The sequence below is a fragment of the Setaria viridis genome, chromosome 5 (genome assembly GCF_005286985.2).
Source record: "Setaria viridis chromosome 5, Setaria_viridis_v4.0, whole genome shotgun sequence".
NCBI lineage: Eukaryota > Viridiplantae > Streptophyta > Magnoliopsida > Poales > Poaceae > Setaria > Setaria viridis.
Genome location: NC_048267.2, coordinates 32363660 through 32384305, shown reverse-complemented (window position 1 = coordinate 32384305; position 20646 = coordinate 32363660). Strand labels below are relative to the sequence as shown.

The window sequence follows — 20646 nt, the reverse complement described above, 5'->3', positions numbered from 1 at the left end:
CTGTTCTCCACTAGCAGATATCAGCGGGGTGTCTGATCATATCACCTTCCTTACATTTTTCTTTGTGCCAACGCATCAACTTTGCATGTGCCTTATTTCTGAACAAACGCTTCAACCATGGTACTACAGGGAAATACCACATTACCTTCACAGGAACTTTCTTCTTGATGCACTACCCCTTAACATCACCGGGGTCATCTCGCCTAGTCTTATAACGTAGCGCTTCGCACACATGATAAGCCTCCAATTTTTCGTATTTCCTCACCGCGATAGAGGACACAGTCATTAAAATATGCATGTCTTTTTTGTACCTCGAAACCCAGAGGACAAACAACCTTTTTTGCTTTGTACGTTGAGGATGGCAATTCGTTCCCCTCAAGAAGCATGTTCTTTATGATTTTCATTAACTCATCAAAACCCTTTTCAGAAACTCCATTTTTTGCGTTCCATTGCAGTATTTTTAGTGTGGTACCCAACTTTTTTGCCCCTGTTTGCAATCTGGGTACAACAATTTCTTATGATCATCTAACATATGCTCAAACTTTTTTGACTACATTCTCGATAGGACCTTCTGCCTTGCTCATCTCTTCTTCAGCCTCGCCCATTAGAGCATCTGCAAAGGCACCTCCTTGAATCCAGTCAGGAATGTTGTCATCTTCTTCTTCATCATCATTATCTATCATAACTCCTCTTTTCCCGTGCTTGGTCCAAACAAAATAGTTAGGCATGAATCCAAAACTGTATATGTGGGCATGAATAGTCTTTCTAGATGAGTAATCCTTCTCATTTTTGCAATTTCTACATGGACAACAAATGAAACCAGACGGCGGTTTGTTGTATTCTGCCTAATTGAGAAAACCACGCAAGCCATTAATGTACTCCATGGAACATTTGTGTGCATTGTACATCCATTGCCGATCCATCTACAAAGTATTACCGAACGAAAGATATTCTAATCATCCATACAATTATAAATGAAACATAAAAAACATAAAACAAATACCATTAAACTAAAATGTTGCTAGAAGTTTAGATAGAAATATAAAAATTTAAATTTCAGATCCAAACAACATGATACACTACGACAAACTCAAATGTTCCTAAAAATTTATATAGAAATACACAAATTTAAATTTCAGACCCAAACAACATGATACACTACGGCAAACCATCCACTGAGTACAATCTTGGAGGATTTTAACCATCCTTGGGTGGCGAAGATGAAGGTTTCGCTGACCTAGCCTCATCTTGTGGTTTATTTGTGCCTCCCGCAACGGTAGTACTAAGAGGACCTGAAACACCCGGGACTGGCGGTGGAGCATAACGACCACCAAAAGGGGATTCCTGACTCGCCGCAACAGCATCTTCATGAGATCTTTGCAAATAATGAAGCATTGATTTCTCCCAGGTGCGCATTTTCTTCGGCTGATCATGAGGGCCAACTATGATTTTCCCCTTATCGTGAGAGGAACGATGATCGTTCCCACCATCACCACTACCTCCAGTAGTAGAAGTCATCTCTATGTACCATAATTTATTTAGCTCATATTTGCAAATGACTAAACTATGAATGAATTATATATTTTTTCCCACAATTTACTTAGCTCAAACATAACATACAAATGAAATTTTTCTCTATTGTAGCTTATTCTAAAAATGAAATGTTGTTGAAAGTTTAGAGAGAAATAGACAAATTTAAAGTTCAGACCCAAACAACATGATACACTACGACAAACTCAAATGTCAATGTCACATATCACATGCTGGCTGTGGTCTAACAACGGTAGTGACTTTCTATAGTATGTGAAAGGAATGCGTTGTAAAAAATAGCTAGGGGATAGAGCCTTGTGGGGGAAGTGTTGGAGGGCTGAGAGCTCGAAGATGCAAAAGCTTGTGGCTTGGAGCGGGTTACTGGGGTGGTGCGTATTTGTAGGCCGGATCGGAGAGGAGTACTGGACTAGTAGCTTAAACATAACATACAGATGAAAATTACGTACCTCTATTTCATCTTATTATCTCTATGATTTGCCAAATATATTTATCTCATATTTGAAAAATACTAAACTATGAAATTATTTCTCTAACCTCATATCAATATCTTTGACTAATACGAAATCTTGTTAATTCTTTTTTTATTTGTGTAGTATATGAATTAGCTAGAAATTGTAGGAAAAATATTGAATTAGCTAGAGAATATAGAAAAAATATTGAATTAACAAGAAATTAACATTATTTCCTACAATTTGATGATGTAATTGCTAAATTAACATGATGTAATTTTCACTTATTTTTATACATTTCTAAGAATTAACATGATTTTATATAGATTCTAGCTACTTCAAAAAAAATTTTCTAAGTCAACATTATTTCCTACAATTTGTGCCTCCTGTAACGGTAGTACTAAGTGCGCGGTGGGACGGAACAAAGCCGACCGCAACGAGATTTCAAACCTTGGACTGCGGCCGCGTCAAGCATCGTCTCGCCGTGGATGCACAAGCGTGATCGTTCGGCCCGTCTCGTCCAGGTGAGCTCGCTCGCGTCGCGCAGCACCCCGCGCTTGGCTGCCGCCGCCGCGGCGTGCCTCCGTTCCTCTCTCTAGCCGTCTCGTTCTCCTCCCCACCACCAACTCTCTTGGTGTGCGTGCGGTGCGCGGAGGGGTGCGGCCTCGTGTCTCCCACGTCGACCGCCGGTCGGTGGCGGTTCCTTGGTTCGCGTTCCCTCCTCCATGTCGCCTCATCTCCTCCTCTGTACACGCATGCTGCCTCATGGTCCCATGTGGCCGACGCCGGAGGAGGAGTACTAAGTTAACATTATTTCCTACAATTTCCTATACAAAATGGTGCATATATTTAAAAAAAATCACAAATATAAACTCTAAATAACACATTCATATAAATGAAAATTTTCTCCATTCTATCTTATTCTAAAAACCATAAATTACTCTAGCTCTAAAGCATAAAACTTACTATACTAACCATGTATCAAGGGAGGATGAAGTTTCTAATGTTTAAAACACTTGAATGAGTGAAATCTCCACGAAATGGTCTTCAATCCGGCAGCACCTCCCCTATGGCACCATGGATAGGGTGAAGCTCGAGCTATAGTGAATGGCTCGGGCAGGAGGAAGAAGGAGGCGGATTTATAGGAGGAAAATTAGTACCGGTTGGAGACACCAACCGGTACTAAAGGTGTCGGTATCAAGAATCACGGGTCAAGACTCCAGCAAGTAAATTTGTTTTCTATGCGCGTTAGGCCCGGATGGTTGCACGAGGGGACACGGGGTTTATACTGGTTCGGGCAGGAATAGCCCTACATCCAGTGTGCGAGGCTGCTCGTGTTACTCGTGCGGAGTTTGTAGTAGGGGTTACAAACGAGCGAGAGAGGGAAGCTGGTCCCAAGTCTCTGTGCGTGTGTACTGATGCTCGTGTGGAAGGGTTGTGAGTTGGGGGTAGTTCGGTTCGCTCGAGAGCCGTCCCTTTCTCGGGCCCCCTGGTCCTCCTTTTATAGCGTAAGGAGGACACAAGAGTTACAATCGAGCCGGGAGTCGGGGGAAGTAAAAAGATAAAGCCTGGGAGATAAAGTACAGGGAGACGGGCCGAGCCACCGTGGACGCCGCCTACCCTCCTGGTCTCTGTATCTTGTCAGCATGGTCACCGAGGAGGGGTGGTTGTCGTTGGGTCCTGTCGAAGGCTAGGAGGTCGGCCACTATAGCCAAGCACGCGGGTCGTGCGTGGCGGCCGACTACTGCAGCTGTGCAAGTTGGTGATGATGACTGGCCACTGTAGCCATGTACGTCGTGGGTGATGCTGACCACTGTAGCCACGCGTGCTGACCGGGGGGCGCGGCCGATGTGCCCTTCTTGCTAGGCTGAGCGGGAAACTGGGCGGCGCGCCCTCCTCCGTCAGGTAGCATGGGCGATGAGTGCCCTATGACGGACGCTACAGGGGAGGGTTAGGACGGTGCAGCTGTAGCCCTGTGCAGTCGTGGCAGCAGTGCGCCGCCCAAAAACTTCGGCGGGTCACGTCGAGGAAGGCGGGCGCCTCTCCGTGTGTCAGAGCCATATTCCGGACATGCGCGCCCCATCGGTTGCATTTATGGCGAGATCGGTGGGGCCCACAAGATCTGCGCCCTCGTCTGCTGGTTCGCGCACGCCCTTGGGCGAGGCGAAGCTCTGTCCCGTGGGTCCGGATACGTCCGACCCCTAGCGCCCGGGGTTGGGCGAGACGGAGCCTTGCGACGAGGGGTCGGGCGCGTCTGACCCCTTGCGCCCGGGGTCAGGCGAGGCGGAGACCGGCCGCGAGAGGTTGGGCGCGTTTGACCCTCTCGCCCGGGGGTCGGGCGAGGCAGAACTCTCTTGGCTGGGACGAGGAGCGGCCTCGGGGGTCGGACGCATCCGACCCTGTGACCCGGGGGTCGGGCCAAGTCGGCGGAGGTCACTGTTGCTGGAGGTAGGCTCGGACCCTTACGACCGTCATTTAAGGAATATAAGAAAGTCGTGAATATTTCCCTCCAACAAAAGGGTCCACATTAGTACCAGTACTGGGTGGGGTGGCACATTAGTACCGGGTTGGAGCCTCAACCGGTACTAATGTGCCCCACATTAGTACCGGTTGATGCTCTCAACTGGAACTAAAGGGGGGTGGTGCATTAGTACCGTTGGGGGCATCAACAGGTACTAAAGGGCCTCACGGGTGGCTCCTCAGGGACAATCCGTTAGGTAAGGTACTAATGCAACCGGTATTGAGTCTCGGAACAAATGAGGTCTTCCGATAGTGTGTGTTTTTCTTTCCGACGCCATCATGTAGTTTTTTGCTTGTATATGTTCATATACGTACGACCTGCTTAAGATATGCGAATCCATCCATGAAGCGGAGGGAGGCAGGAGGCTAGCAAAAACTCCTGCATCAACCCATCAGATGTACGCGTAGCATTCTAGCACCCTTTGAGCAGGGGCGACACCATCAGATGTGTACTAGCTATTAGGTTAGGTACCTAAGCTTTAAGAATAATCAATCTATCTGTTTTAGTTTGGTTTGGCCCCTCCTCAATATAGATGCAAGCTCCAGGGCTTAAAAAAACTCCATTCATTTTCACAGTTCTAGTAGAGGGCGTTCGATCTACGTTTAGTTTACTCTAGAGGCCGCATTACAGACAAATTGAGACACTGCACGCATGCATAAATAATTAGAATCAGTCGTGAAACATGCATCACATGATGGGCCTCATTTACCCGAATATATTAACTCATCCTCTGCGTTGTCGCCAAGAACATCTGGTATATGTGGTCTCAAATCTCTGTAAGCACGGCCCCTTGTGTCTAATCCCTACCCCCTCCTCGAGTGGCCGTGCGCTTTTGCTCTGTCAAATCGGCAACACCTCTGAAACATGGATCTGATCAGAATAGGCATGCCGCGTGCAGAGTGATATTGCTAGCTAGAACACAACCAATGATCATAGTCGATAAAGAGGCAGCAACCAGCAAGCTGTAGCTATATAAAGTGGATGGCCCTAGCTAGAGGGACCGTACGTGTACCGGCCCTACGTCAAAGTTGAGGAGAATTCGCTGATCCACTTTTGGCAAACATTAGGTGTACCCACGTAAGCTAGGCCTGTCTGCTGATTGCATTTCATTTAACAAATCAAAATGCGGGCCATTTCACTTTAGAGGAAAACCAGCACACATATTTATGGTTCCTCATGTCTCCCTAGAACCAAATAATTACCGCAACAAACAACTCATTAACAATATATATAATCCAAAATGGCTACTACTACTACGCAGCGTGACCCTAAAAAAACTACTACTACGCAGAGTGCCTGTAAAGACAATGTACGTAGACACCGCATCTAGCTTATTAGCGTATATAGTCTCGGTACCAATATACGGTCGTTTAGCATATGGTTGTTATATACAGTGCATACAAACATATCTCCAGTTGCATGATCAAGTAGCACTCGCTGCATGCATTCTCCAACTGCTCCAAGCAGTGCTGCATGTTGGTACTGCAGCTGTGCAAACTAATGGCCATCCCCTCCCAGACTTAATACTAAAAGGCCTTTGAGGAAGGTGATGATCGGCAGTTAAGCACGCCACTAGTCGCAAGTTGCAGCGGCCATAACGTGCGTCCATGCATACATGCCTCGGCTCTTGCATGCCCTGTGGGTGGTACACGTATAAAATATACTACGCCATCATCATCTCTACGTAGCAACTTGCGCCATGTTTTGCAGCAGGGGCATTCTTTTCCTCTCGAACTGAGAAAAGATTGTGTGCGCGCAGCAGGCAGGGCAGCCAGAGGCAGCAACGCACAGCATGCCGCATATAAAATGCAGCGCAGCGCATATGCATGCGATATGAACTGAAAGGGCCCGATTAGAAAAGTACCATTTGGGATTTGGTGCAACTCAACTCAGCATCCGATCGAAGCCCGATTTGCCTTTGGGGGGACAGCGAGGCCTTCATCATATGGCAGCATGAGTAGGATCTTTCCAGGAAGATTCGTACACGCGTAGATGGAGATTGGGAGGATGATCTGCTCTGATTGTGTCGATACTTAAACTATAGTTTATGGATTAACCTGTCATGTAATGTCTCCTCAAAGGCACGCATATAATTTGTGCGTGATATTAGTCTCTGTATCAAATAAAGAGCTAGTAGCATGTACGAATCATTTGGGGGGAGAAATTAACAAGAGTCTTGGTGTGTATGTACTACTCATAATTGAAAAAGCATGCCTCGCACGCCTAATTCTTTGTTCACAAAAGATGCTACGCAATTATGCTCTTGGTGTTATCTGTACAGTAATATGTACCGTACTATATACACTACTTGCATTGAGTTTGTTAGTGCCATGGCTATAATACATTCTCCATTAGAAAAACAAGGGTATATATGTAAGAGTTTAGTGCAACCTTATCTGTGTCAAACTTGGAATGAAATAGGCGCTGCATATTTAGTCTGAACATTGTACTTTCGTGGCAGAACGAAGGAAGTCTGCAACTCTGAATGTGATATTGTTATCATTATGTAGTTATGTGAGCTCTATCTGAGTTTGAACCGTGCCTCTAGTTTTTGTTTAATTTTTCAAGGGAGTCATAATTCTAAAAATTCCATACCAAGGAGCTAACTAGCATTACTAAGCAGTACATATGTACTAAAATAAACTAGGTACATGGATGTGTAGTTTATGATATGCATGTTGGCATTGCATAAAAAAGATTTGCCTTAACAAGAGAGCAATCCAGATCCTAGTGTAGCACGTGATTTGATAGTCTACATATACTTATTATAGCTGTCAAATATGCATACATTCGAACACCGAATTGTTATATATTAGCCAAACTAGCGTGCATATTTATCTCGTGGTTACGTTGCTGATGCATCCTTATAGAAGTTTAGAACTGGTGTTCACATCGTGTGCTATACATTATATACAATTAATAATGATGTGGTTGGTCTGTAGTTATACATAATCACTGGCACTTTTGCAAATGACATTTACATGCAGATATATGCCGTGCATCTATATTAGCTGCACTATTACACCGCATTATTGATGTCAAAATTTGCACACATACAATTGTATTAGAACATACCAGTTTATTAGATAAACAGGCATGGTAATATAGAATTGAGCATGAGCAAATCATACCTTATTGTAGTCTAGATGTAGGTCATGTAGGCTGGAGCTGATGATCAACAGTCCAGCATGCTGATATAAAGCGTCATGCATATATATCTACAAGTTCTGAAACCACATATATATACTGAGAAGTCTGAAAGTGTGACAATGTACGTTAACTTATGATCAATATATAATAAGCCTATGGAGCATGATATCACTCGCCTAAGCAAAGCTGCTGTTTGCACGTACTGCAGGCATGATCAGCAGACGTGTTACAGCCAATAATTATATCTGCACAAGATAGATAAAGAAGTCTCCTTTGGCTGCAGATGGAGAGATGATTGTACAAACATGAAGAGACGAGTAATAGAATGGCTGCTGAGACAAGCTGCATTAGAACTAGTACAAAAGACAGCTGTGTTTGAGATAATGCAGATAAAGTTATATATTATTCTGTTTCCATCTTGTGTGCTTCTGGATCAAAATATTCAGCTGGCAAGCATGCAAGTGCTCTTACACATAAGAACATTCTCTCTGATCTCAGCAATGATGAAATTTGTGTTGCATAAATTAATAACAGCCATGTACGAACTGTGTCAGTGTATATATGCTTGCAGTTGCAGGCAAGAGTCAACACATCTATGCTTCACAGTACAATCAGAACAACTGCTAGATATGATCACCAGATCCCATGCCCATGCACACAACATGCATATGTCTTGATTAAAAAAGGTGCATTACTATTCCTCTCTTCTGGTAGGCATTACAGAAGACACCGCAAATCCTTTTGGTTCTAGCTAGTGGCACCAATTGAGAAACTTATTGCACCACAAGTGAAAGTCATGAAGACTAATAAAGCTATCACATCGCGTCGAAGGGGAGGGGGAAGGAGGAACATTTTAGGATCATAGCTTGAGCTCAAGGTCGACGTCTTGTGGATCATCCGAGTTCATACTTGTTGAATCAGCTGAGCGACTTCTATCATGATGTCCCCTCAATCGAGTGGATTCCTACCAAAGGTTTGCATCCAAACATGTTAATCAGAAAATGGTATAGACAGTTATATATGCATGGTAGGATAGCATACATCTAGGTGAACATGATTAGAACAGATATTCAACTCTAACTCACTCTTATGATGGTCTGCATACCTGTGGTTCAAAGAGTGGCAATGTGATGTTAGGATGACCATAATGTGGGGGGCCATAGATAGCACTGCTGCTCGGTGATCTGTTTTTTTTTTTGGCACATAATTCAAAATCAGCAATGTTAGTTGGAGCTTGATCACAAGCGATTACAAATGAGACATCTCTAAAGTTTAGTAAGTGAGCATGCAGGATAATATATAAGATCACCTTATTATGGGAGCTTGAAATTCACCGTATCGTAGGTCTCCTCTCTCTCCATATGGCATCTACATGATAAAGTCAGAAATATTGTAAGAACGCTACCTTGGCATTACAATTGTGTTATATATGATGGAACGCGCACAAGAAGATGATATATTGGTTTTAGAGGTTCGATCATATATGAATTGACTAATCTATTTGCCATCAAAACAGTAGGTAAGATTGAGAAGAACCACACAAACAAAGAAAATGTATTATGGAGCTACAGATTAAAGACGAACAAGAAAAAAGGTGATAGATAACGAATTGCAAAGAAATAAAGAAAGAAAGAAAAATATTAGAGCTATCTAGCCAACTTAGCTAGAAGCATATACAACTCAACTGAAATTGATAGAAGCATAACTCTTCATAGATGTTTCTTTTGAATGGACGAAAGATCATTCATATCAATTCATTGTTGGTTGCAGAGAATTATGGTTAAACACCCCATCTTCTGTGTTCCGAAAAAAGGACTAATTGCTACTATATTCACATGCATGTGACCGGCCTGTTAAGTATACACAAAACCACCGAATCAATCATGCATCGCAGAAAGTCCCATTTGGATTGTCACTCTATTATGTAGAAGCTAGATATATGTCTGAACTTTTGGTGTACCAATTTCTACCTAAAGAACTAGCAATCTTTCCAGGGAAAAGGTGTCCATGTACCGCAAAATTTGGATGATGGACCGGGAACGGCGATGAGACGGCGGTAGCATGGAAGGAGGAAGATGGAGACGACGACAGCGAGGACGTCGACGCCCGTGCATCCTCCTGCTAGTAGATCGATCCATTTCCATTCCGAACGAAAGCACAAGAAATTAGGCTCCTAATCATGAACTACACAGAAGGGAAGCAGTTTGTAAAGACGCCCATCACTTACCAAGTTGAGGCTGCCCGTTCTGTGGATCAAGCTGGGGGGCTGGCCAAGAGGATTGAAGTATTCGGCCATTTCGCTCTGTAACCTAATCTTCTCCAGCTGCGCCACGCCGAGGCCGCGCTGCGGCTGCTTGGGCTTGTCGGCGCCGCCGCTGCCGCCGCCTCTCTTGCCCCTTCTGGAGCCAGACGATCTCCCGCTACTGCTCCACCCCATGCTGTCCCCAAAGTTGCTCCCACTCATATCCAAGAGAGCGAAGACCTAGCTAGGAGGAAGACTTGGAAGAACAAGATGAACAAAGCTAGGTGGAGGAGGAGAGGGGGAGGGGGGAGGGAGGGAGAGATAGAGAGACTTGATTGGATGATGCACGAGACCCTTTTAAAATGGAAGGGGAGAGATCTCCTTGCAGGGCAAATATATCCCCTCTTATTAAAAGGGAGACTTGGCCTCCCAAGCTTTTCTTGCCTCAAGTTTTAAATTGCATCTAGTGGCCTGGCCATCTTTAGATTATAGTTAATACCATGTGCAACAAAACCCTATCGTTTGCAAGAAAAATCTAGGCAAAACTAAATAAAAAGGAGCAACTCATTTTAATTTAGTTGTTGGTGATCTCCTAGGATCTTTGCCATCAAGCCCCCTTGTTAGTTAGTTACAGGAGTAGTACTACTTTACATGTGGATACTCCCATCGATCTACTTACTGGACAATACCACTATATATACCGGAGCATATATATAGAGGAAGAAGGTCTAACTATCAACAAGGAGCTTCTTGATAAGTTTGCTAGATGAGCTCTTACGTCGACCCTAGTTATCAAAAGAAAATGCGGATGCCTATGAGTAACCCAAATTCAGTTTCCATACTCAGATCAACCAAGTTAGGTTCAGTTCCTTTTTATATTATTGGGGCCCTGAATACTTACTCCGATCCTGTGGTTTTGCCGGTCAACGTATACACATATATGTTGACTTTAAGATGCCAAAGAAAATTTCAGCATCATTTGAGGCCGAGTGTTTGAAACTGATAGTTAATGACATCATTTTGAAGCGTTAATGCTGATGTCGATCATTCCGAGTTATAACACCGTCCCCAAATGTAAGCGATTCTAACTATGCACCTGGACAGGTACTTCTCCACATGCATAGCCTAAATTCCATATATTCCAGTATATTTTTTTATGGAAGAGGTAACAATTTTCTTGTGGGAGATTGTTAGTACAACTGAGTTAATGGCATCATTATCATTTAAATAATTGATTTCCTACCATGCTGACATTTCAAAGATAGAAACACCATTAAAGAAAGAGGGGGGGAAAACCTAAAGGCAGTGCATGGGGCCCTTTTGTTCCCTCCAGCTGGGGTGCAAACTCTGGTGGGATCTAAGAAACGAAAAAGATGGCTTGGGCGAATTTGACAGTGATCCTCTGCTTTGTCAGTTGTCACGTAGCGCGCAGGTCACTCCGCGCACGTTAGCGCTGCTGTAATTAAGCACCTAACGTCTAGTTAAGGCGGTACCATCAGAATAATCGTGTTACACGGCCAGGTAGCTAAGCTGAGCGACGACGACGACGACTTTGATCTGATGAGGGCAACCCAGTGCGGTAGAAAAAACGGGGGGCCCTGGCGTGGCGTCCCTGTAGGAAATGGGGAACGTGTGCCACGCCACACATGCACGCGTGCGTGCTTAATTTCAAGGGAATCAATTCTGCACTCGTCCGGCTAGTCTCACTCTCACACCTGACCATCATCAGCGAACTAAGAATGAAGCGAACTTTTCAAGGCCACGCACATGTATAAACCGCTGGAGAACACACTTGTACTAATGAGTTCTCTGTCACATGATCCAACAGATCGTGATCTCGGCCACGACGAACGACGATACGATATACTCGCTACGGTACTACCTGCAGAGATTCTTGACCTGCTGCCATTCGTTCTCGCGCTGGCACGCAGCCTGGTCGTGATCCTGTGTGCTTTTGCTTGCAGATGGCGGTTTGAGATCCTGGAGATCCAAATCCTCTCCGCGATTCTGGTAGTGGTAGGGAGGCTCAGGCTCAGATAGCTACCAGCCAGCAGGTCGCGCGCGCGCGGGGCCTCGCCTCGCACGCCCCTCGAAGCGCGCACGCCATTATTGCGTCCCCGCGACTTCCACCGCAGGCAGGAGGGAGAGGGACCGAGGGAGTAGTGCCTGCACCAACTCCCTGGGGGCCACGGCCAACCGCAGCGCGACGTGTGTCCACTCCGACACGGCGGGCGGGGAGGAGTAAAGAAACCGGGCAGCGCGGGCCACGACCCCACGAAACGCCGACGACTAGTTTATATGCGGCCGCTACGCTACGTACTTCAGCCGGGACAGAAGGAACCCGGCCACACCTTCAAAAAAAAAAAAAAACAGGAACCCGGGCGCCAGGCTTAAAGAAAAGCGTCGGAGCGGATCGGCTTCGGTACGTACAACTCAGAGGCGATCTACCCGGAGATCCGGGCGCGATTTAGCCAGCGTCGGGACGGGAGCGCCCGATCCCCCACCGCGATCCGCTCCAGCAGAAGCTTCGCTGGTGGCCAGACCAGCCAGAGCGGAGAGCGCGGTGGGGGTGGGTGGATCGGCCGGGGACATGCGGCGTGGGCGCAAAGATCGCGCGCAACCGAGCGATCCCTTGGACGCGCTCTTTGGCTATCGTGTCACTACTCACGACGGTTTATATAAACTACGCGCGGCCTACGGGGCGCCGGGGCTTGGCGAGGCAGCACCCCGACCTGCCCGGCTTGGCTAGCCGGCCGGGATTGGGTTGGGCGGGCCTGTGGGAGGCGCGCGGGATCCTTGCCGGTATTCGCTTCACGTGCGACCGGGACCACGGCTAGATATGCCGGCACGGGCACTCGCTCGGTGGTTGCGGCCTTGAGGTTTGGCGCTGGCTCGCTGCCAGTTTGGTGATCAACGCCACTGGATCGCAGCCATTGGCGGGGACGATGTGGTTTTCGCAGTAATTTTTTTAGTTCTTGTTACTTGGACGAGGTGGCTCCGACACTGGCGTCGGCGAGGGCACTTGTGCAGTTGTGCGGGCGCCCGGTGCCGGTGAGATGCAAGAGAATATCATATCGCAGCCCAGACAGCTAGCTTGCACTTCGAGAATATATTTGGCCGTTTGGCAGTGATGCAGACTCCTCGCTTCCAAGATCTTAGGCTTGCTTCTTCCGATAGATTATATTCCGGTCGGCGCGTCGGGCTTCTAGCTCCCGTAGGTAACTAAACTTTCCTGAATATTTTCTGAATCTTGATTTTCACGAACAAACTGTCATCACGGATTGGGCTTCGAGGTTGGCTTTATTTGGCCGACCTTAGAATACAACCCTCTTGGTGGTCACAGATCGACTCACAGGTTGCTTAGTCAACAATTGCATAAGAGAGTGACCAAATTAAGCTAGCGATGAGCAACCAGAATCCCAAAAGAATAAGAGAGTAAAAAAATGGCAGATAGGTCAAACCTGAGGCATAAAACTTTTGTTGGAACGTTGTTCAAGGAGTGCCGTGATTCCTACATGGCAGAGTTCTTGGATTGCAGCGATGATACTTTAGCATATAGAGCTTTCGTATCATTGCAGCTGTTAACGCATAAGAATCTTTATTACTCAGTTTTGTACTGAATGAAGAACAGCAAGGCATGGATGCTGGGGTAAGTCTGACACTACTGACAATGCGAGATCTGCATATACTATTAGTACGCAACACAAAGGCTGAACAATATTCCTCCACATCAGCACGAATAGATTTGATTTTATCATGACTCATGCGATCATAGGGGCCAATAATAAATCCCTTTTTTTAAAAAAAAAAGTATATGCGTCGACTCCAGCCTGGACATCCAAGAGTGTAGTACTGTCAGGTCAAATAATACAACGCAAACTCCACAATAATGCAGTACAAATGCTATTAAAAAAAGAGAGAATATTTCGCAAGTGGATCGATGATCTCAAAGAAAAAGATTGTGCAAGTAAAGAAGAAGAGGTGCTAGCCTGATCGATGAACCAGAGCAAGATGGCGGAGGAGTGGAGAACATCTTGTCATCAAAACCAAATCGATGGCTGCTGCTGTGTCTAGCTATGAACTTATTGGGCGCTAAATAAACAGGAGAATCTTTGAGCATCCGTCCCCATCAAACTCCTTAAAGGAGACAACATCTACCCCGCATGGCCCTTTTTCTAGTCCGGGTATGATAAGGGGTTAGTGAGCAATCAGATTAGAAAAATAATGCATCATGCCTTGCATGCCCCCAGTTTTTTAATTTCATCGCAGTTTATCTTTCCAAGATCCATTGCGGCTAGGCAGCTAGTTGTTTGCATTTCTTGGTCACATCTCTAAATACCTTTTTTTTTTCTCGCGCCACAGATGCCTTGAGAGTTTGACAAAACCGCAAGACCTTTTAGAAAGAAGCTTGCCACGATCTAAGAAATTTCCTGCCTTGTGTCCCAATACCTACTGATTCCTGTCCATGAAACATGGAAATAGGGAGGGAATCGGTTTGTGTTTTCCAGTAAAAAGAGTGCAACATGGTTACACACACACACAGCCATCCTGCAGCTTGCTTGCTGCAGTAGTTGCTACAGGGCTAAAGCCTGAAGCCTGAAGGCTTGCTCATATGGTTCTAGTTGTGCGCACGTGTGATGTTGTGCGACGCGACGTGAGAGGTTGAGGGGAGATTGAGTGACTGGAAAGTAAGGCATCTTCGTAAGAAAATGGAGGCGAAATCGGATCTAATCTAGTACTAGCTGGGAAGACTCCAGCTCCGTCCGAGCTCGCCACCACTTGTGTGAAGCTCTCGCTAGCGGCCTAGCCTGTGCGTATAGCGGCTGCAGAATACTAATTAGCAACACGTCAACATCCAATTTCTACTTGACTTTGTTACCTAATTGAATTGCCTTTCTCTGTACCTTTCTTCCTGACCAACAACTTTCCCTTTCTCTGCCCTTTCTTCTTTCTCCCTCTCTCTCTCACTCAACTCCCAACATATATGCCTTTACCAGAAAAAGAGACTTCCATACGCCTTATGGAAGGTAGAACCGTAGAAGCATATACATTAATTTTTTAGGTGATGGGTCAGTGAATCTCATGGCCATGGATCAGCCAAGTAATCTCCCTGGAAAAAAGATCATCCAGCACCAGTGAATGGCTCCTTGACAACACCAGTCACCACACATGTAAAAAGCCTGCACTAACGTTACATCACGAGAACATTTCTCTACACGCTTTGGGCAGCTGACCTTTCTTTGGAGATGGGATTGCGGATAAAGAAGTGATGGAACTCGAGGGAGGGAGGCCGCTGTCCTTGGCGCCAAAAAAAAGAGAAAAGAAATTTGGAGTCGCGGCCAGGTTGTTATCGGGCTCTGGCTGACGCGGAGGCTCGCATTTGACTAACGCTAAAAACCCCGGTCGTCATAGACTTCATGATTGGGTATGGGCATGCGTTTATTTGTATGAAATCAGGCCAATTATAATTCCATGAATATTGAGTAGCCCGTATCTTTCATCGCTATATACAAGTTAAATCTTGTGGACATCTGTTCTCTACTACCCCGATACGTCAGGGAGGGTTATCGGATACGTATCCGATACCGATACATCATGGATACGCCGCGGATACATTGAGCTGCTCCCTCACCTTTTACTCTAGCAGATCAGTGCCTCCTTGCTTTTTTTGTTACGCCCTCGTGTAGCCTCTTAACTCAGCGTTGTGCTCTAATGGTGTTGTGTGCTTGTGCTTAGTGCAAAACAATATAATCACAAGCTTATATTTACAATTTTTGCTATTATAGGTATTATATTAATTATTTTTAAAAATAGTAAAACGTATCCACATATCGGGTTTTTGAAGGAAAATGGCGTATCCCTATATCCGTATCGACCTGATACCAATGCACGTACCCGTATCCGTGCAGCATAGCACTGTTGCGGCATGAGAGGACATGTTGAAAAGGATCTGAGGCGGAAGGGTTTCTTCTGAATTTGTTCAGCCATGTTGGAATGCTTGTTAACCATTTTATTACTAGTATATGTTACAAAGCAGTCCAGGCCCATTCTTTGCTGGGCCAAAGTCTGTTGTTGGAAAAAGGCCGAACCATAAGCCCACACTCTCCCAACCTCCATGTGGTCGGACCCATCTCGGGCCGTGTGTGTCCTCCCTAGTATGAATCTCGGCCGGGCCATGTTGCTTCGCTATGGTACGGACAGAAAGAAGAAGAGAGGAAAAAGGGGATTCGGTGCATTTTTCTTTCCTTTGAATTACTGCAGAAATCGACCGAGTATACAGATTCAGGTTCTTGCTTCCAGCTAGGGTCAGAAAGAAGCTCCACAATGCTTTGGATTAGCCCAGTTTCAGTCGCTGCAGGACAGTGACGAGGCATGCGCTGCCATGGTCCGTCCCAATTGATATGCATATCGTCCGGATCAATTCGAATGGACCAAGAACGCAGAGGTCAAGATGAACAGATGAGATGAATCCTACTAGATCAGTAGAAATTTGCCCGATAAACCAATAGGATGCAGTCAGGCAGCAGCAGCAGCACATCCTGTACATGTCAACTGCGTGGACTGCAGCATCACATCCTCACTAAAACTGCAGTCTCACGTATACGAAAGGAATACCGATGCGGGACATTCAGAAATGCAGCACGCATCAAGTTCAGATTTGATTTCCTGTAACTGAATAAATCAATACTACGCACGTTAATCTCATCACTTGTTTATTACTAGTACATCGTTTAGTTACACACGCGTATACCGCCGCCACCAGAGTTCAGACTTCAGAGCAGAGAGCGCCGCGCCCGCGTCTCCTCACAGCGAGAGGGCGACGAGGATGGCCTGGCGGCAGCGTGCGCGCGCCGTCTCGACGCGCTCCTTGACGGTCTCCTCCTTGACGGCGGCCTTCACCATCTCGACGTCCATCTCCACGAGGCGGAGCACGCGGAATAGCTCCGTGACCACGCGCTCCTCCACGCCGCCCTCGGCCACCAGCACCTCGGCCTCCTCCCGGGCGCGCTCCGTCACCACGCCCGCCACCGTGCCCAGCAGCTGCCCGGACCCGTACCGCCCGCGCGCCATCAGGCCGTCCAGCTTCTCCAGGAAGTCGGCGATGGCCCACCCGCGGGGCTTCTCCAGGGGCAGCTGCTTGGTGCGCTTCCACCCGATCTCGTAGTTGGGCGGCTCCTCCTGCGTCAGCGCCGTCCGCGGCCGGCGGTCCGGGGAGATGGCCGACGGCACCCGCCGTGCCACCGCGAAGGAGGTGGTCGCCGTCGCCGACGGCGGGGTCTCGTCGTCGGGGATGCTGTTGGGGTTGGCGCTCGCCTCGTCCGGAGTGGCGGCGCCGTTGGGGTCTGCCTGCGGCAGCTGCTGTTCGCGGTTGCTGCTGGCCTCTTCTTGGATGGATTTCGGCGTGGAGGTTGCCGGTTTGGGCGCCGCGGTGCAGCGTACGGTGGCGGTGGTGATGGTGGCGGGAGCAGCGAGGAGGTGAGGTCTGCGGGCAGAGAGGAAGGGGTTGGGAGGCAGGAGGGGCCGGAGGAAGGAAGCCGCCATAGCGGATGATGCGATGAGTGCTCGGACGACTGAAGCGGATGGCTGTGAGATTTTTACGCGGCAGATAGGTTTGGAGATAAGCCTAGAAATGGCCTCTGTAGAGGCGCGGGAAGAGATAGACAACCGTCGCAACGGCTGCTGGATGCCGCTAGATATTTCATTCGCAAAGCAAAAAGGGACCGCGCGACCGAAAAAAAAATCCAGGGGACGGTCCGTAGAGTTGAATCCGTGGAGACCTGCTCCCGTTGAACGCCGCGTGGCATTCAGCGATCGGACGCCTACTGCTCAGGCCTTTTTTTTAGGTAACCTTGGACGCGTCGCGGGCTCGGGCGGATGCCACCGCCGCGCCGCGCCGGTGCTTGCCCGAGCGAGCTGGGACTGGGACGGCGAGGACGACGCGGCGGGAGCGGTTTCCGCGCGGTGCAGCAGAGGAAGAGCGCGATCGCGGCCGCGCTACCCAGCCAGGCAAGAGCAACTGCTTGATTGCATCTGCACCTGTGCAACCTGAGAGGCTGAGACATCCATCCAAATTGATGCAATCGAAAGCTCGGCCTACCATGCTTAGGGCCGTTTGGTTCCTGTGATTTATTTTTAGCATCCATCACATCGAATGTTTAGATACTAATTAGGAGTATTAAACATAGACTATTTACAAAACCCATTACATAAGTGGAGGCTAAACGGCGAGACGAATCTATTAAGTCTAATTAGTTCATGATTTGACAATGTGTTGCTACAGTAAACATTTGCTAATGATGAATAATTATGCTTAATAGATTCGTCTCGCCGTTTAGCCTCCACTTATGTAATGGGTTTTGTAAATAGTCTACGTTTAATACTCCTAATTAGTATCTAAACATTCAATGTGACACGTGCTAAAAATAAGCAAAGGGAACCAAACGCCTGAACATCCAGGTAAACCACATCCGAGAACCAAAAGCGACGTATCCGACAATCCGGATAGCTCATTTGCAGATTTATCAGGGTGCCCCCCCTGATAATCCGAATTAAAGGACTCACCGAAACAAATACCCCTTGTGCAGGCACCACATTACTTTTTGAGAATAACTAGTCCGTCAACCTGTGCTCCCGCACGGGTTCATGTTTTTAAAATCTATTGTATTTGAAAATTATTTAAAAATTAAACTCCTAGTCAAAATTGTTTACATACTACTCTCACATTTTTTCAATCCTTCAACATAATATATACTTATATTTGTCTAGTTCTGATTGATGTTTAATTAATAATTACTCTATACACTATTTCATCCACATTCACACTTTTTTTTCATTTTGTATCGCACCTCCATACAATGTGTTTAGCATAAAAATCAATTATTTTCATCACTTTCTCACATATATGTACAAATGATATATATGGTGACACTCATCATGTGTGTATACCTTAACCTAGTATTTCTACATAAACAATGATATAAATAGGAAATTTAGAATCATATACACATTTGGACATTTCCATATGATGCGCATAAAGATAGTTAGTTTAAGAATTAGATGTTTACTTTAGGTTATTTTTAATAACAGCATACATGGGTAACTTAGATATAATTTTAGAATGGCATTTTAAGTTATGCTTTACAATGATATGCATGAGTAAATTGGATGAAGATTACGTTATTATTTTTATAATGGAAGCGCTCAATAATTTAGATATAGGTTTAGTGTTTATTTTAGAATATTTTCATAATGATAGGGTAACCTTTTTAAAAAATATAATAGACCAATGACTATGATTATTAGAGTTATTTTACATGATTGATGTTTCTAATTTTTGTGAGAATTTCTAGGATTTGTCTTTTTTTTCTAATGTATCTCGTAGAACTAATGTGGAGGCTCCAATGGAAAAAAAAATGAGGCTACATTGCTACAAAACTATTACCTTGAACTACCTCTCATTTGTTAAATATCCGACACAATACTTATATAGATATATACTTATTATCTTCATCCGATTGTGATATCTTTTAGTTAGTAATTATTCTATAATATTTTCATCCATATTTATAATCTTTACATTTTCAATTTGCATCACAGTTATGCGCTTCAATTTGTTTAATGGACCCTAAATTTGAGCTATAATTTTAACATAGAAATTAATAGTCTCATCAATTCCTCTATATCTTTATAAATGATGACATACATCATGCGTATATACGTTAATTATTATATAATTAACAACATATACTAATAGATGATTTAGAATCATATATTGGTGTATATTTTTAATTAAGGTGATTTTGATTAAAATTTAGGGTTACCTCGTGTTATTTTTAATAATAACATATGTAGGGTAATATATATGCAAATTTAGAGATTACTTTAAGGTATTAAGGTATTAGTGGTGGGCAATTTAGTTGTAAATTTAGGAGGTTATTTTAAATTATTTTTATAATAGTATAAATGGGTAATTTCGAAATATGGACCCTTCATTATTGAGAAAAAAATCCAATCAGAAAATAAAAAACTACTGACCCAGACATGTATGCTTCCATCCATCCATCCCATCTTTATCTCTTGAAAGTCAGGTCAGCATGCGTGCATAGCGTCATAAACATTTTAATTTTTTCTATAATTTTTTTCTCTACTACCGTGCAATGGCATGTGGGTCCCATATCTGGAACATCTTGTCGTATGATTTTTATTTGTGACATCTGCATATGTATTCTATTTTCGATGTTGCTAAAAGTTTAATTTCATGTCCAAGCAGTTTCTTGTTACAATATTACGTATGATACAATTGTCACCTCCCTTAAAAATTTAACCTACCACGTATCACTTGAAATATGTTGCATATAATGCGATTATTACTTTCCTAAATAAGTAATCTATTAGATGTCAAGAAATATATTTACGTATGTACATTGCAACTCACATGCAACCATTCGGTATATTTCTTAAAAACTAGATCACGTACATGCATGCATCTATCACGTAACGGAAAATAGATTTACATACATCTATTTTGAAGTTTTTGTACACGTCAGGTTAGGGTAGTTAGATTGTCTCGTTAGCTGGGTCAGATCACGTTAGGATAGATGCATTTCATTGGCTAATTTTTTCCTATTTATTCTATTTTTCAAAAAAATAAAATACTAAATATAATAATTATATTATGTGTCTATTACTCTTGAGAGGTAATAATTTCTATTTTTCGATCATCTAACTAAAAA

General features: G+C 44.9%; 2 protein-coding genes across 4 annotated transcripts; both read right to left on the bottom strand.

Annotated features, from left to right (window-relative positions):
- Nucleotides 1–8172: 8172 nt before the first annotated feature.
- LOC117855658 (protein SPEAR1) lies at nt 8173–10259 on the bottom strand. 3 transcript variants are annotated; one of them, XM_034738040.2, is made up of 5 exons: nt 9899–10258; nt 9685–9789; nt 8981–9039; nt 8777–8855; nt 8173–8635 (listed from the first exon to the last, which is right to left on the bottom strand). In XM_034738040.2, the coding sequence occupies exons 1-5, from the start codon at nt 10133–10135 to the stop codon at nt 8531–8533; spliced, it is 585 nt and encodes a 194-aa protein (XP_034593931.1). In that variant the 5' UTR covers nt 10136–10258; the 3' UTR covers nt 8173–8530. The 3 variants fall into 3 exon arrangements, with proteins under 3 accessions (XP_034593931.1, XP_034593930.1, XP_034593932.1); XM_034738039.2 differs by having other exon boundaries at nt 9685–9792; nt 9899–10256; XM_034738041.2 differs by lacking the exon at nt 9685–9789 and having other exon boundaries at nt 9899–10259.
- A 6289-nt stretch (nt 10260–16548) lies between these two features.
- LOC117855066 (protein CHLORORESPIRATORY REDUCTION 41, chloroplastic) lies at nt 16549–17581 on the bottom strand. The gene has a single exon (XM_034737341.2). It carries the CDS (start codon nt 17453–17455, stop codon nt 16718–16720), a length of 738 nt encoding a protein of 245 aa, XP_034593232.1. The 5' UTR covers nt 17456–17581; the 3' UTR covers nt 16549–16717.
- Between the last annotated feature and the right edge of the window lie 3065 nt (nt 17582–20646).

Bases quoted from the DNA above. Each gene is read 5' to 3' on its own strand.
- LOC117855066 (XM_034737341.2), bottom strand. From the start codon at position 17,455: ATGGCGGCTTCCTTCCTCCGGCCCCTCCTGCCTCCCAACCCCTTCCTC.
- LOC117855658 (XM_034738039.2), bottom strand. From the start codon at position 10,135: ATGAGTGGGAGCAACTTTGGGGACAGCATGGGGTGGAGCAGTAGCGGG. The intron at 9,040-9,684 runs GTACATGGACAC...TTTATCATGTAG, and splicing joins TCCATCATCCAAATTTTGCG to ATGCCATATGGAGAGAGAGG. The intron at 8,856-8,980 runs GTGATCTTATAT...AAAAAAAAACAG, and splicing joins TTTCAAGCTCCCATAATAAG to ATCACCGAGCAGCAGTGCTA.